Source organism: Crinia signifera, chromosome 1, assembly GCF_055691185.1.
Source record: "Crinia signifera chromosome 1, ASM5569118v1, whole genome shotgun sequence".
NCBI lineage: Eukaryota > Metazoa > Chordata > Amphibia > Anura > Myobatrachidae > Crinia > Crinia signifera.
The window spans coordinates 365,407,958-365,425,621 of record NC_139217.1 but is presented as its reverse complement, the minus strand read 5'-3'; the positions used below and the strand labels follow the sequence as shown (position 1 = coordinate 365,425,621).

The 17,664-nt window shown below is 42.6% G+C and overlaps 2 protein-coding genes across 19 annotated transcripts in view; one reads left to right on the top strand and one right to left on the bottom strand.

Moving 5' to 3' along the window:
• The window catches only part of PIWIL1 (piwi like RNA-mediated gene silencing 1), a 227,032-nt gene extending 223,671 nt beyond the window's left edge, over positions 1 to 3,361 (top strand). The window contains exons 20-21 of the mRNA XM_083150480.1: positions 2,269 to 2,416; positions 2,497 to 3,361. Of these exons, the coding sequence (XP_083006606.1) occupies positions 2,269 to 2,416; positions 2,497 to 2,613 (265 nt within the window). The 3' untranslated portion in view covers positions 2,614 to 3,361. The remainder of the gene's footprint in view (positions 1 to 2,268; positions 2,417 to 2,496) is intronic.
• Positions 3,362 to 6,779: 3,418 nt separating this feature from the next.
• RIMBP2 (RIMS binding protein 2) overlaps positions 6,780 to 17,664 on the bottom strand; it is a 359,110-nt gene continuing 348,225 nt past the window's right edge. For all 18 annotated transcript variants that reach the window (XM_083150351.1, XM_083150360.1, XM_083150314.1 and 15 more), the window contains one exon: positions 6,780 to 7,857. In XM_083150351.1, coding sequence (XP_083006477.1) covers positions 7,669 to 7,857 — 189 coding nt within the window. In that variant the 3' untranslated portion in view covers positions 6,780 to 7,668. The remainder of the gene's footprint in view (positions 7,858 to 17,664) is intronic.

Genomic DNA, 17,664 nt, shown 5'->3' with positions numbered 1-17,664 from the left:
TTTTGGGAAGCCGTATGGGCTGATATACTGCTCACGGAACCAATGTTGCCCCCTATTAATCCTCAATTGTGCATGTTTGCTCTAGACCTGGAGGAATCCTTTTCCCCAGCTATATATAAATATGTCCTGTGCCTGATGGCTCTAGTTAAAGTAATCGTAGAGAGGAATTGATATCCCCACACCTAATCTATATAATTGGCGTGCTCTAGTAAATTAAGTGTCAGGACATGAAAGATTTACTTATAGATTTAGAGGAACTCTTTCCCATTATCACAAGTGGGGTAGATGGAACACTTCTCACTTATCTAGTCACAGAAGCACCATCCAACTAATCACACTGACCTCTCTCTTAACTTTAAAACTTAGCTACCAATGTCTGGCCTGTATAGCAAAGATAAGATATACTTATGATTTTATCTAACTCATTACAATATGCAAAATGACCACAGTGAACTCTGCTATGTATGTATAATACTCTCAATTTATTCAATATTGTTGCATTACTCTTTTTCTTGATTGGATACATACTATATATAACAGACAATGCTTACACAATTGTACTCGAATAAGTTGATTATTGTATGTTAAATATTAGGGGTATGAAAAGGTCGGAGGACGCATTCCACCACCACTCGCCACACTTCGGGGTGGGGGGTGCCTAAAACCTCATTGTATGTCATTATTGTATACCTAATGGCATTGTACACCCTATACAATATAAATAAAAGAGCACTGAATAAATTACATAGGAAATTCGCATCGCCACTTACAATGGTCCATGCGATGCAATTTTCCTACGCAGAATAGCCCACTAAGCAAATAGCTTAGTGGGCGCCGTGATAATACACAAGTACCCCAAAATCACTTAATTAAAAAAAAAAAAAGTTGAGGACAATATACACTTATATATAATACGTACTGTATATATAATTGTTTGATACTCAATCCATTGGATACATGTAATACTGTAGTATTTCAATTCGATCAGAAAGGAACCCCACAGTAAACACAATTTCAAGTGTGTTTGGCTTTTAGAGTTAGCAGAGCATCAGTCCTATTTCCTTATTCGTAAACGTTTGCAGATTTCGCAGAAGGAACTTTGCCACTTGTTTAGATTTGATTTTAACAAAAAGAAATGTTCATCGATATGAGATTCTAAATCTTGTATACGTTCTTTTACAGCTTTCTCATTGGCAAATGCTGGATTAATTAAAACAGCACCATAGTAAAGGTTGTGGGATGTCTGGAGACACATTTAGGTTGAAGACATTGGTTTCCAAGGCTAGTTGAGCAATAGCATCTCATTGAGAAGCCAGCATGATTGACTCTAGTATGACAACAACACAATTGGCCTAGAAAATGGGAGCACTCTGGGGACTTCTGGTTCTTTTATGCAGCTAAACAATTGTCAAAAGAAATCTCTTAAGTAGTGCATGTGTGTCTATGTATTAACCGTGTACGGCTACACACTCTCATGCGCAAGCAACAACAGATCCTATATAAGGAGATTGGACAGCCTTAGGAGAGGGGGATTAGCTGGCAGGCTTAGTATTGGAGGAAAGTGAGCAGACCCAGCATTGGGTCTGTTAAACTAGAGTGAATATCATGGTCACAGCGCCTCTTTAATGACAACTGATGAAGCCACCGAGCCCCCTTCACTAACCGTCTAAATTGTAGACAATCAATAGGTCAAAACACACAATGCCAACACAGGCAGAAAGGTTGACATGGAGATGTACTGCACATATAAAGACCAACATACGGTTTTAAAGTGTGTTTTTTTTGTCAATTTGTACATTTCATCACGCGGATCTGAAATTAATCATTCATGTTATTAACATATGAGGATTGCTATTAATAAGATGGGTTACATGTGTGTGCTTCTCTACCCATAATCAAGAGTCATTTTGTTAATTTCAAGATAGGATAGTTTAAGAATTTCTTAAATTCTGTTAAATATTACCAACATATGTCTTAAGGAGCCCATACACGCTCCGTTCTGTGTTTCCGTTCAGTACTTTTAAAGTGCGCATCGCATGCATTGTGCATGCAATGCGATACGATGTAAAGCTAGTACAAAAAGTATGTGCAGCACATACTTTTTGTACTGTACGATGAGATGCGCGGGAGCGCGCATCTCATAGTACAGATCGGACGGCGCAGAACGTGTATGGGCTCCTTTAGGTAGCTATTACATGATTATAGGAATCTGTATTTTTTCTTCTTAGAAATATGTCATTATAAAATAATCTGTTTGTGCTACTGTAGGTATGACTTCTTCATTATCAGTCAATCCGTAAGACAAGGGACAGTTTCTCCCACTCACTACAATGTGGTGTATGACAGCGCAGCCTTGAAGCCAGATTATATGCAGAGACTAACTTACAAACTCTGTCATCTTTACTATAATTGGCCTGTGAGTATTGATGTTTTTTAATATACACCATTTTATTTAGTATGTAACAAGCTTTCTAAGTTTTACCATTTCTTTTCTAGGGAGTTATCAGAGTGCCTGCACCTTGCCAGTATGCCCATAAACTAGTGTTTTTAGTGGGCCAAAGTGTGCACAGAGAGCCGCATCTGTCACTTGCTGACCGCCTTTACTACCTCTAGGCATGAAGAATGCAAACTGTACGTTTATTGTTCAGCCAGTGTTATGTTTTCCTTTACAGTTTGCATAGAAAGACTTTGAAAAGCCTTGGTACAGTGTATACCGTAAGTTGCTGCAAGGAATAAAATGGTAGTTGTCTTATTGATACAATGTAGGTGCACAATCATACCGAAGTTATTTTATTATAGCAATAAATTGCAGAAATGTTTCTTACAGTATGTTCTATTGTGAAGTTGCTGAAATATATGATTATGTGTGATGTTATCTATTCACTTGTTATGTTGAGGCTTTCAACTTTAACAGTCTGCAATGAAGCTCAATATTGAACAAATGAACAATCTCCATCCTATAAAATGTTAAGTTTTAAAATGTTTGTGCCTTTCAAAGGTATTTAATCCAATCAAATACCTTGCCTAGATTGTGCCTTCGAGAAGGACATGGCACCCATATGATCATTGGTAGTTCTCTTTAATCAGTTTCAGTTGTGGTGCATGGCAATTAAGGGAGATGATCTGCAAAGTAAAACAATTTGGAGGCTTATGATGCCAAGTTCGCCCTTTGTTAGGAATCGTAGCCTATTATGTTGAGTTGTGGTTTAATTTAAACTATATGTAGCCATATGTCATTTGTTTGCAAGTTAAAGCTTACAAAATCTTCTTATATGTTAAAGTTAATGTTGGTTAATAGCATTTGTGTAATTCAGTTGTGTTTTGAAAATACCAATAAAAGAAGAAACATTTTATTTGAAAATTGTTTGTTCATTTGATCATTCCGGTTACTTTATTTTATTTATGTATGTCTGGAATATTCATTTGCCAATTATGCATAAATAAAAGTACTGTAGATGTGTAGTTATCCAAAATTGGCCCCCTTATACGCCCACATTCTCAGTTTGACACATTGTACTCTCTAACGTAGGGTACACACCAGAACGATCATGAAACAATCATACAATGGTCCCACGATCTGCATCCGATCCAATTCTGATCTGTACGCAGTAGAAGGGGATGTTTTCATATCCTGACTGCAGCAGGTAGGATTTGAAAAACAACCGAACGACCAGCGGGGATGCGCATCGAATCTAAAACATGCCCAATGCCCAATTTACATATAATCGGTCAAGATTGTATCGAAATTTGGGGAACTGAGGCCAAAATCATTCTGGTGTGTATTCAGCATAACACACCCATCCCGCCATTATTCCAGCCTCTGTCGGACCATCAGGAATGAAAAAGGTGGTGGTTAAGGGATTAAAAATCTGCCCTTGGATCTGCCTCTACCTGTTCTGCACCTATTTTCATAAGGTTTGTTACATTCAGTGGCCCCCAGGTTGACTCGCAAGTCTGCGAATTTCGCAGGCTTGTGAGTCCACCAGTCGCCTCATGCACAGCAGCCCCCTCTCGCACGGCACTATTACCCGCAGGCATGCGAATGAATGATTTGCCTACTCATCCATTCGCAGCCTTGCGTTCAGACACAAAATCATTAGATGGTCGCGGACCTAATTCATATAGTGCCTAATTCAGCTTTGTTATCAAAGCAATGAAGCACAGAAATGGGCAAAAGCATGTTGCACTACAGGTGGGGTAGAATTTAAAAAAAAATTGGGAAAACTCTCCTAAAATCTCTCACTTTCTCCTTCTCACAACCTATTACATTTTGCCCAACATGTTTATCAAATGGAAATATTTTTCAAGTTCAAAGTTGAAAACATTGTGCTCTGCATGTATGATGACTTCCAGCTGGAGCATTTGTAATAGTGAAAAAAATCCCTATTTTTCTAAAAAAGGATAGAGATTGACAGCTAGGCTGGGTGTATCCATCATAATAGTGCAGTGTTATTCAACATTTATTGTGAATTGTCTAAAGAACTTCTGAGAAATAAATGGTTATGTTCATAATGCACCAAACGGTACTTGTGTACTTTCACGGCTCCCATCGCATGCCATATGTAGTGGCATGCGATGGCATGCGATTTTACCGTGGTTTTATGCATTTTTGGTAAAAATCGCATGTGATCTGATGCGATGTAATTTTTCACTGAAATTATTGACATGACTTGAAATAATGTAAAATGCACCCCAAGGGGCGGCGGTACGCGTCCTACGACCTTTTCATACCCCCACTATCCACGTCGGCGTGGAGTTGAGAATAGAAAGTGTGGCGAGCCGTGTCCCCTCACGGGCTTCACAGGTATCCGTGTCCCCTCGCGGGGCTCGCCACACTTTCTATTCTCAACTCCACGCCGACGTGGATAGTGGGTATGAAAAGGTCGTAGGACGCGTATCGCGGCCTCGCTGCGCTCGCCACGCTTCGGGTTGGCGTTGATAGTGGGGGTGGTACAGTGTGAAAAATGACATTTGGGGTGCATTTTACATGATTTCAACTCATGTCCATAATTTCAGTGAAAAATGACATCGCATCGCATCAGATCGCATGCGATATCGCGATCGCATGCGATGCGATTTTTCCGTATACGGTGCCCATCGTGGGAGCCGTGATTCTACACAAGTACCCACCAAACTATTATTTTCTAGGACTTCTTTATACTCTGATGTTAAGTGAAGGATGTGTAAAATGTACCTAAAGGCCTAGAGCAGGCATGCCCAAACTATGGCCAGTTGCTGTGAAACTACAAGTCCCATCATGCCTTGCCACAGTTTTGCAATTAGGGAATGCGAAGGCAATGACAAGGCATGATGGGCATTGTAATTTCACAACAGCTGGGAGGGCCATAGTTTGGACATGCCTGGCATAGAGGCATCTGTGTTTACACATGAACTTATACCCCATTCACACCAGAAATGCAGGGACAAACCCGGGTATTCAGTTCCCGGGACAAGCAGGGACATTCCTGGGTTTGGACCCATTCACACCAGAAATGTCCCTGCATTTTCTGGTGTGAGAAGGGGGCGGAAAGGAGGTGGGGAGGAGGCGGGCAGTCGGCGGGATGGCGTCAGAGGTGGGGAGAATACTCACCCCGGTTGCTGGTCCTCCGTGCAGGCCAGGGATCCACACAAGCGGCAGCGCAAATGACAGGACAGGCTGCGGATGAAGATGACGCAGCTCTCCAGCGTCCTCACTGCCGCCGGAGAGCTGCGTCATCATCATCCACCGGCTGTCTCGTCATTTGCGCCCGCCGCCTGCATGAATTCCCGACGGACAGGACACGGCAACCTGGGTAAGTATACCCTGTACCTTTCACACCAGCCAGGTCCCCGGGTTGAACCCGGGAACAACCCAGGTACCTAGCCGGGTTGAAATTTGTAACGGTGTGACCCATAATCCACAAAACCCCTGGTACCTGGTTTTAAAATCCTGACACCAGCGCAAGAAGTCCAATATTTGCACTGCTACCCAGCAATTCCGGAATCCCTGCTGCCAACACACGGCGTTCAATGCACACAAGACGCTCTGGTGTCTACTGCTCCTGCACTTCCGCCACACACAGATGGAAGTCGTCATCCTTATGCGTCCGCACCGCCCGATGACATCAGCCTGCTTTCTCTCCAGATTAATGCAGGCCCGGCGTGACGCGGCTAGATTCTGCCCACTGCATACACGCCTGGGGATGCCCCCGCCGTAGCTCGCCCACTGAGGGGGGTCACATGCAGCACCAGAATCTCCGCTTCACAGAGGCTGGCTACACCTCCTCCTTATTGCCTAACACCGAAGTGGAGGCAAGGGATTTCATAGATCCAACATGTATTTCACAGGGTAAGCCATTCACTACCCAGAAAGGGGGGGGGAAGACACTGGGATCAGGAGGAGGTGACTCTTATAGGGGGCTGGTGTCTTTCTTGTTCCCTTTCCGGATCACTACCCAGAGGGAGGAACCCAATGGTCAGGGCTGCCATGGGGGAGGTAGAGGAAAACTCTGTGGTCACATTTTGCTTTTAGTATGGTATATCCCACAATAATTGTGCAACATTATTCCTTTATAACAATATCAGGAGCTGCCATGGATGATGAGGGGAAACAGAGCCCCTGACAATCTAGTTCTTACTTATGGTTATATAGGAGAGAGATTTGTGCCTAATGAACCTTCTAGGTGTGTTGTCTTTTCCTGTCCAGACTCCTGGAGCATTGGGTTAGCCCCCCAGCGTAATCCCTTATTTAGTCATGTTCCTTAAATGTAATGTTGATCGAATAATGAATTATATTCAGACTTTGTACAAAATATCAAATTTTATTTATATAAAATAATTTACACATCAAATGTACACATGCACACACCCACACAACACTTTAATCACATTTAGGCCAGTATTTCTTAATTTCATAACTCTAGCACAACATTATGTTACAGTTTATATACACTTTTGAAGACACAATGAAGGGGCGTTTAATTGTAAACTTTCATTTTACAAAAAAAGGCAGTCTGAAAATCATGTATAAAGAGTAAAAACAACTTACAAATGGACTATACTTACAAAATAGTAACAGGAATTTTTGCAGTAATGGAACATTTGAGGATGCCAATCTGAAATTAGAATGGTGACGCTTTCATTTCATTAGTTTGATTAGATTTTTTTAAAGTGATTTACTTGGCTGAGAACTATATTAGATATATGACCACAGGTCATTTATAACAGCAGAACAGGAGGCTAACAGAATGATGTACAGATGATTATTGAAATATTCTTTCTTCTGGAATTTCCCCCTTTTTTTTTTTTTAAAGGTTTAATGTTCAATGATTTCTTAAATCACAATATTACAATTAGAATACAACTGGATGCACACAAAACTTACAAAGAATATATTCTGTACATCTATTGAACATTACAAATCGTTGTGCATCAAGTAAGGCAAAAACATCAAGGCTGCATATAAACTAAGTATCTTCAATAATAGGCCAGATTTTTAATTTTCTAGGTTATCATTTCTTTGAAGAACATTTGTCACTTATACAGCCACCTCTCAAGTGCTCCTTGTAACCAAGTTGAAGATTTTAGGGTTATTCTTATACACATTTTTCTTCATCAGGTGCCCTTTAAATCTCTAGTTCATGTTAAACATAAAATATAGATGAAGTTCTAAGATTCTTCGCAGGTAACTCATTTTACTGCCCCAAGCTTTTTCAGTAACTTTTTGCCTTTGGATAGTAGACCTTTTTTCTTTTTTGAAGAGCGTTCTCTGCTTCTCATGGGGCTTCCTGAGCCCATAGAGGATGGAGGTGATACAGAATGAAGATGGACTGTTGGTGAAGGTGCCCTTCTTGGTGTACCTGTATTCTCAGATTGAACCTATAGAACAAATAAGCGATAATTATTCAATGAAAGTAAACTTTATTTTATAATGTCCATTTGTTCCGTAAAATTCTACTTGCAATAGTTACCATCAGAAGAATTGCAAGAGAGTGGTAAAGAGGTGGTAAAGTTCTACTGGTATGTTCTACTGTGTTGAGCAGGCATGTGTACAGCACAGTACTTGAACAATTGAATAAAGTTTTGTGATGCAGTTCCTGTTTAGAACCTGCACATAAAGTATTTTATAGGGGGAAGGAGAGGAAAAAAGCATACAATGAATTAAATGTTTCTAATAGTAGACTGAAAGGGTTGTCACACAGCAAGACTTACTTGAGCCTTAATTAGAATCAGATTAAGATTAGAGCCCCTCTTTCACAACCAGTGCTATTTATTGTTCATGCTTCAAAGCCATGTTTTCTTTCAGTAAAAGCACAATCCAACCCACTAGGTGGCACCAATGCTTTGGAACACCGAAGCTGAATGAATCAAATCGGCTCCTGGCTCAATTTGCTTGCTGCCTGCGTGTTTGGTCATGTGGGCTTCAATCTAAATCTGATTCAAAATCAAGGTCAGCATCTAATTCTTAGGGGAAGAGGGATAGAATCAAACAGTCCATTTGTACACACCTGAAGATACCATGGTTTTGCAGTGAGTAATGTGTTCTATAACTGAGCTGTACAGTATGTGTAAGTCCTGCACAATGCTATGTTCATAGACATGTACTTTCTGAGGAAAAATACCCATCATACAGCTCTCCATAATAATTACATCGTTGTAAAGGGTTTTTTTGTGTTTTCCGTGGGAAAGATCTTTTCACTGGTGACTGTAGAACCACTGCATTAAAACATACACCTTACAAATATAATTGTTATATATTTATGCCTGAGAGGTTTGTAACATTCACAAGAACAGTTTTATGTACCTTGACAGAACGCAAATGGCCAATATTAAGCAGCCAGAGAATCCATTTTTCTTTACTCCTGTACTATATAACAGTTTTGGGTAGAAAATAAGGAAAACTGCTGGACCAGGGGTGCAAGAAACAGCACATGCATTTTCACAAATAGTTCTGTCAAGCACTGCTTGATATCCATTGATTCTCTGTTGAATTATATAATGCCTGACATGGATTTTATTTCAACAGCAACTGGAGATCCATAAATTTCCCCATGAAAGCCTTTAAATATATACAATTATTATGTTTATGTTACAAAATGCTCCCATGTATGTTACCATGTGCACTTTGGTCATAGTAGTTCTTCCTAATTTGAATGAATAGAATGCTCTGCATCAACCCTCAGTTTTAAAACCACTGGTATCTTCAGTTGTTCACTTACGTTGAAGGCTACACTGCCTCATTAAGGTGTGAAATGTACACTCTTCTTCTGTTCCAAAGTAGATGAGCAAGGACAAAACAGAAAATATAGCCGTGATGACACAAAAAAATAATGTAAAAAATTAAGTTTAAAAGTGGATTTCAATTAATATTAAAATAAAACATAATGGCATTACAAAAAATGACAAAATTAGTGCAAAATATTTTTACATACAAAGGCAGAAATGAAGAAACAATAACACAACTTTACATTGATTGTTCTTAAAGCAAAGGACAATAGACAAATGTTAACGTAAAGAGAAACAAATTGGTATGTTGTGGTACAGTATGATACCTTTGTTAACACCAAACTACAATACAAAATATATTTTTTCTTAACATGATTTAGCAGAACATACACCTAGAGATGTCATCATATACATACAGATATAGTGTTCACGCTAGGCTGTTTTAGCGGGCGCTCCCTGCCCGATTTTTAAAGTGCAAAACGCGCCCCGGCAGTTTTGCGGCGCCCTGCTAAAAGAACAGCCTGTCCGTCCCCACTGCGGGCTTCTGCACACCCCGCAAGAGACTTCGGCGGGCAGGCCCGCCCATATTCGTGACATTGCCGGGCTGGCCCGCCCACATTTGTGCCATCGGCGGGGGCGAACACGCCCATATTCGTGACGTTGGCAGGCGGACACACATTTGTGACTGGCCCGCCCACATTCGTGACATCAGCGGGCCTGCCCCGCCGCATTCAAAGTTCCCCACTTTCCTCCAACACCCTGCCCTCCTGGGATGCTGGAGGGAACACTACAGATATGTCCACATACATACAGACAAGTCTTCACGCATATAGAGAGGGAGAGAGTCCAAGGGACCGGCACTCTGTGAACAAAAGGAAAATACCTGGTTGACTTCCCTCAGCTGATGTTGAGTCAGCTGCGGTATTGCGGGGCGGCACTCCACGGTATTTGAGATAATGACCGCATCCACTTGTCGTTAACAACGTTTCAAATCTTTTAATAGATTTTTCGTCAGGGATAACCACCCCTGGGTCCGATCAACGACAAAGCCGGGTCCGATCATTATTTAAAATCCTGTGGAGTGCCGCCCTGCAATACCATATAAAGTCCAGTCTGGGCAACACTCCAGTATATGCAGGTTTAAATAGGTAGAAACAAGGTGCCTTCCAATAAAGTCTTCCCCAAAGGGTATCTCCGAATATAACATTCTGTACGGCAACACTCAGTAAAGATAATCTCACTCCAGAAGTGACTGCAACGTTTCGATGTATTTTATTTCCACATCGCCATCAGGCAACAAATTATAACACACAGACATGCACCTTATATTCCCTTGTGATACAAATCACCTGCAAGCCACAGGTGGAGCTGGATGACATGACACCCCCTCCCAGCATCATCAGTCCCAGACTAACACCAGCAACAGGTATATACACTGAAAATAAATTGACAGACAAAACAAAAATACAGAAAAATATATATAACATAAACCAGAAATATCTAATAAAAAGCAGGTGGTCATATATCAATGAAAATACAGGTGTTCAATTACAATCCATAGCAACAATGTCAATAAAGTTTCTGGGCATAATTATAGAACTGCATGCAACCCCTCTTGCTCATTAAGTCCATATGGAGCCAAAGTATGCAACCTGTGGATCCATCTCGACTCACATCTTAATAGTTTTAAGGACTTATGAAAAAAACGGAAGCAGGAGAAGGCAGTGTCTGGCGACGTTTCGGTCTGTTTAATTGACATTTTTCAAGCTTGAAAAAGGTCAATTAAACAGACCGAAATGTCGCCAGACACTGCTGTCCTATGCTTCCGTTTTTTCATAAGTCCTGTGAGTGCCTCCGTCACCCCCTCTGCTATTACTGTGTCTCCTGACACTGGAAAGGCACCCAGGCACCTTCCAGACTGTATCCATCCTTGGAGTGCCGATCTACACATCGATGAAAAATGCACATTTGGCAATAAAGGCGCTCAGAGCTAGTCCAGTCCCACGGGACCTGGCGCCAATAATGGATCATGACTGCAATATTAGTGCACAAGTATTTATAATAAACTTTAGGAAGCCATATGTACAGCAATTGTAATCAGCAGCACCTGGGATGTCCTGATTTAAGGCTTCCCACGGCAGGGTTTACTTGCTCTCGATAGTGGACTATCTACCTGAGTGATAGGCTGGGGGTGTGGGTTAGACTAGGGACCATTGCAGCCTTTTAGGAGTCTGCTATGCATGTATGCTATGGATGGGGAACATTTAGCCATACAGCTGTTGTTGAACTACACATCCCAGCATGCCCTGCAAAAGTTTTAGTATGGCCAAATAGCAAAACAAGCAGTGCATGCTAGGATGTGCAGTTCAACAACAGCTGGAGGGCCAAAGGTTCCCCATTCCTGATGGTATTCTACTGCCTGTGATACCAACTGTATATGAATGTCACCTGCTATGCTGTACCTGCTGATTGGAATAAACTACCAAGTCATCAAGCCTGTGCAAGGACCCATCTCAGCAGGACATGCATGAGCCTGGGTGAGATATCCGTGTAAACTGCTATTTTTTTCCTCTTCTCTGGTTCTGCATTATGCTTTTAGCCTTAAAGGGCCATCACATTATAAACAAATAGAGCAGGGCAATATGGAGGAAATACTAAAAAGGTTAACGGACATGGCTGCCGGTCTGCAGCAACAAATTCAAATATTGTGTGATGAGTTAAAATCTCTAAAAAAAAGTGAGCCAGAGTGGGAAAGGCAACTGAAGCTCACTCCAGCTATTGTGCACAGCCACACGGTGGGATGGCCTGCAGAGTTAAGGTCTGACAGGCTGGCTCCCTGTTTAACAGGAGAAGTATATACTTCTGCCAGGTGGGGGGGGGGGGTACTCCTATCTTAGCCATACTCCTATCTTAGCCTAAAAAAGACTATACTGGACAGAATTGGAGTGATAGGGCCCAGGAATTCCCTGACTGGTGGCTGGAGGGCTCTGAGCCTCATTATCAGCTGGCAAGGGCATGGTTGCAGCCGGACAAAAACTCTGCAGTGAGGATTATGGAGATAGTCACACTGGACCGGGCTATGCAGGTGTTAGCTTGGTGCAGCAGTGGGCCCTTCAGGCGGACCCCCAGACATTTGAGGAGTTGGCAGTGGTGATTGAGTGGCACCTGATGCTGCAAAAGCTGAATAAAGCCATGTCAGAATACGTGCCAATACCGAAGCCCAGCCCTTGGGCCCCAGTGTTAAAACCAAAGGCTCCGCACTTTGAGTGTGGCGAGCCTGGTCATGTTCGGCAGGACTGCCCGAAACAGGGAGAGCCAATGTATTGCAGTGCAGGGAAAACAGCTTGGTCATTGGTCAGCATGGCAGCTACTGGTATATATGAAGCAGAGTCCTCCTTGTTCCAGGTGCTGGTGCAGTTGGAAGGTGGAGAGATCTGGGCCGTGGTGGATACCGGCAGTGAACTCACCATTGTTGCAGCCAACGTGGTTTCTCCAGGAGCTGACAAGGTTCAGCCTTCTGTCAAGGTGCTGTGCATCCATGGTGATGTGGAGATGTACCCATGTGTCTACTTACCTCTGACCATTCAAGGTCAGTAATTAAAGGTGGTAGTGGCGGTGACCACCTTACCCGCTAATTCTGGGCCGTGACCTTCCATTGCTGCAGGAGCTGGTTACCTGGCATTAGACCAACAAACCATCAGCCACTGATGCAACTCAGGGGCCAGAGACTCCCAAAGTTTGGCATCCGGGAGTGATGCTGCCAGTCCTGAGCCACCACAGAGACTGAGTCCCAATGGAACCCAGTTGGTGAAAAGATATCACTACAGGACTTTGGGAGAGATCAATGCGATGATAACAAATTGGTACACGCCTTTGAGACTGTACCCTACTTTGTTTTGAAAAATTATTCGCTATATCGTGTTGCTACTTTACAGGGGAAAAGGGTAGATCAGCTCTTAGTTTCAATAAAACTGAAACGGTTGGTGTTAGAAGCTGCACATATTGTGGGGTGGCCATCTGGGGGGAGGAGAAAACACTCCAATGCATTCAGTTAAGGTTCTTTTGGCCTGGAATTTATGTGTACTTTAAGAGGTATTGTCAGGAATGCCCAGTGTGATAGAGGACGCCCCATGGCCAGAGTTTAGGGCTCCACTGGTACCTCTCCCTATCATTTATGTGCCTTTTGAGTGGATTAGTTTGGATTTCATAGGGCCAGTGGAAAAATTTGCTCGATGGCACCGATACATATTGGTGGCAGTTGATTAGGCCACCAGGTACCCAGAGGCTATACCCCTGCGCAATATGAAATCTGACACCTTTGCCAGAGTGCTACTAATCATGTATACCCGATTAGGGATACCAAAAGAGGTCTTAATGGACCAAGGTACACCTTTTTTTTTTCTAAGCTCATGAAAGATTTATTCCAGTTGCTAAAAGTAGAAAGGATTACCACCTTAGTGTACCACCAGCAAACAGATGGCCTGGTAGAAAGGTTGGATCAAACCCTTAAGCAAATGATAAAGAGGGCAGTGTCTCAAGAAAAATGAGATTGGGACCTGCTCCTACCTTACTTTTTGTTTGCGGTCAGAGAGGTACCCCAATCCTCTACAGGGTTTATTCCCTTTGAGCTCCTATATGGGAGACAGCCCAGAGGAATTCCAGATCTATTAAAAGAAAGGGTGGCAAGACCAATTGTGTCAGGACCCCACTGTTGTTCAGTTTGTGGCCCAGTTATATACCCATCTAAGGCAGATTGCGCCTCCCCTGAACGAACACATGGAAAGGGCCCAACATCATCAGAAGCAAAGGTACTGTATGACGTTACCTCAGACAAACAGGTCCTTTAACCGGGGAGACAAAGTGTTTGTACTGGTACCCATCACAGAAAGCAAAATGTATGCACAATGGCGAGGCTCTTATGAGATCATAGAGAAGATCCGGAAGCCGTGCGTCTCAAGCATGCGGCTCAAATGCCAATACTTCCGGGTCTCGAACTTCCAGAGACGCTGGAAGCTTGCTAGCAGGATGTGGACGCAGCATCCACGTGCAGATGATCACATCTAATCATAAGGGGTATAAATGCCGGGCCCGGGCAGTCAGGTTTAGCTGCTGCTCTCTTCACCATGGGTTTTTTTCACCTTCATCGATGATAGCTGATTTCTCTTCAAGATCAAGTAATGTAACTTTTTTCATTGTATGTTGTATAATGTTTATGTGTATAAATGTAAGTGCGTTTAATAACAGGTTGTTTTGTACTGTTTGCATATGTTTTAGGCTCCTTGATAAAGATCCGTTTCCAAAAGGACCGAAATGTCGGGGCATAACTATGATCAGATGTACAAGTACCTGCATGACTAATTGAACTAATTGGAATAAAACCCCTTTTTGATTTTATAACAAAGCTCTCTGACTTGTTATAAAGGCAAGTGCCTGATATTCCGCATCATAAAAGTTGTGGATAACTCTGGACATTGTGGGACACTGGCTGTTCTACATTGGTGTTGCAAGGCACCTGGACTTTTTTTGTTTTGTTTTCTTTTTATTATCCTCAGCCATCTTTACATCTTTATCCCTGGCCCACATCTAACAGCAGCATGGAGCCTACAGGGTTAATGCCATCACAAGATCTGACAGGATGTCAGAACTTGTCTATCTCCATTGGAGAAACGTTCATTTATTCTGCAGCAAGAATCAGTGACATTTTGTTTGAAGAAGATCCTGCCCTTACTCAAGCTGAACAAAATATGGATGAATTACAACACCATTTGTTCAAACTGCGCAGACGTGAAGTTGATTTCCATCTGCATGGATCTTCTTTATCAGATTACTTTCGTGCACATAAAATACCACGGGGGTTTCGTATCCGCAATATTCCAACTATAGGAAGGCACAACCAAGTGGATCGGTATTCTCAACCGGGCATCATTTGACCTGATGGTCCTTGTAATTGAAGAGTCTGGGAGAGAACTCCAGATTGCAAAGAACAAAATTGCTGCCTTTCAGGTGGAACATCAAAAGACTTTGTCTGATCCGAATAATGCTGCCAGTATGTTAAAACTGGAACAGCAGTGTGAAACCTACAAAAGAGACCTATTAAAATTTAAACGAAATAAGCGTCATACAGTCGACACTGATTATGAGGAGAATAGGGTGTACGGCTGGTTGACAGGTGAACCCCCCAACAAACGCTCTGAAGGTGGCCCACGACGGCGAAAACCGTGGCAACAAAAATATCGCAATCGCCAAGCAACCTCTAATATCACAAGTGACAGTGATTTTGGGGTATCCGAATCGGATGATGCCACTGAGCAACAAAGCGTCCCTTTAGATCAAGCAGCCTCTACCTCGACCAAAGGAAGAAGAGGCCGGCCACCTGTAGGAGCAAACAAAACAAGTAAGACGCAACCCACCTTGTGTAGTGGGGACGAAGAAACAATGATCTTCAATTTGTACTCTCTTTTGTACCCACCAATTTTTTCAATGAATTTGACTGGCACTGTGACCACCACAGGTTTATGAGGAAGTTGCGCCTCAAAGAATTTTTTCAAACCAAGCCCTCCCTCTACTGGTACCTTTGATGATTTCTTGCAAAAAAGTTCGGGATCAAAGTTTGACCCGATATCTATCAACCCGTCAATCAGAACATTTGACAGGTTGTAGACGATTCCATTAACCGGTTTGTACAAGCACCTGGCAAAATAACGAAGAACCTATCGACTGCTGAAACAATGGCTCTCAAACAGCTAAGTAGCTACGAGGATATCACGATTAGGCCCGCCGACAAGGGCGGGGCCATCGTGATTCAAAACATCGATAATTATCGTGAAGAAATTTATAAGCAACTTGCTGAAGAAGTGGTTTACCGTAAACTGCCAGGTAACCCAACTCAAAGGTACCAGAAGGAATTATCCTCGATACTGTCCACAGCAGTGTATGAGGGTGTGTTACCATCCAAAGTCCGTGACAGGATTCTCACGGCAGCCCCGGTGGTGCCCGTGTTGTATACTTTACCAAAGTTACACAGAGAAGCCAGGAAACCACCGGGGCGTCCTAAAATCTCCGCGAGAAACTCCTCTCTTTATCAGCCTGTGTCACAGCTGCTAGACCATATACTACAACCTCTGCTGAGTCTAAGATCTTCTTTCCTGAAGGACACAACAAGTTTCTTAAAATTGATGCTGGACATCTCGAGTGTTCCGCCTGGCACGTTAATGTGTTGTTTAGATGTATCAAGTTTATACACATCGATACCTCACAGTGGAGGTCTTAGGGCGGTTGAACTATTTTTGAACCAACATCTGGATAACATGACATTCAACCATCAGCTATTCCTAAAACTGCTTGGCCTAACGTTAGAACGTAACTTCTTCTTATTTGATGGCAGTTATTATCTGCAGCTACGAGGGTGCGCCATGGGATCCGTGGTAGCACCCTCGTATGCTAATATATTTATGTTCTATGAAGAAGATCAAATGTTCCTGAATTGCCCTGAGGTCAATAAGCACCTCCTCCTGTACACCCGTTACATAGACGATATTTTCGTGCTATGGACGGGTGGACAGGAGGCATTTGATAAGCTGATGTCTGATCTAAACTCCAGGGATTCTACGATAAAGTTTACCTATACATGTAACACCACCACAACTCAATTCCTGGATGTGGCTGTGTCGATTATCGACAATAAATTATCCACAGATGTGTATTACAAAGATGTTGGCAGAAACACCTTTCTGTTATCCTCTAGCCATCACCCACCTGCTCTCATGCGGGGCATCCCACAGTCCCAGATGCTGAGAGTGGCTAGGTTAATCAGCAATCCTGTTGTTACCAGAGAGATTGGACCATCTGGTGAACAAATTTCGTGCTAGAGGTTATGATTATGAGTTATTACTTAAACAGAAAGAACAAGTCCTAGACACTGTCCGCACTGACCTATTACAAACCAGGTCTCAAAATACTAAAAATATACTCCCATGGACCAGCACATATTCAGTAGCATGTCCGGTTCTGCAATACGCATCCAAGGCCCTCTGGCCTATTATAAAAAATTATCCAGAATTACCAATGCTCAAGTCAATACGCCCGCTGGCAGCCTTTAAGAGAGGTCGTAACCTACGTGATCATCTGGTGAGAACAGATATCACGGGCATGAATGCTCCTAGAGCACCTAACGTTTACACTAAACCTCCTGGCTGTTACAGCTGTCATAACTGCACCACATGTAGATATCTGGTGCCATGTAAAAGTTTTAAGCACCCCCATCTGGACAAACACTATGACATTCGTCATGTGTTGACATGCAGGTCAGAGTATGTTGTCTACATTTTAATGTGCCCGTGTGGCCATTATTATGTGGGCCAGACCACCCAATCCTTCCGCACTAGAATGGCGTTACACAGGTCTGCCATAGATCTATCCCTGTCTGGTAGATCTGTAGATCAGCCTGTGGCACGCCACTTC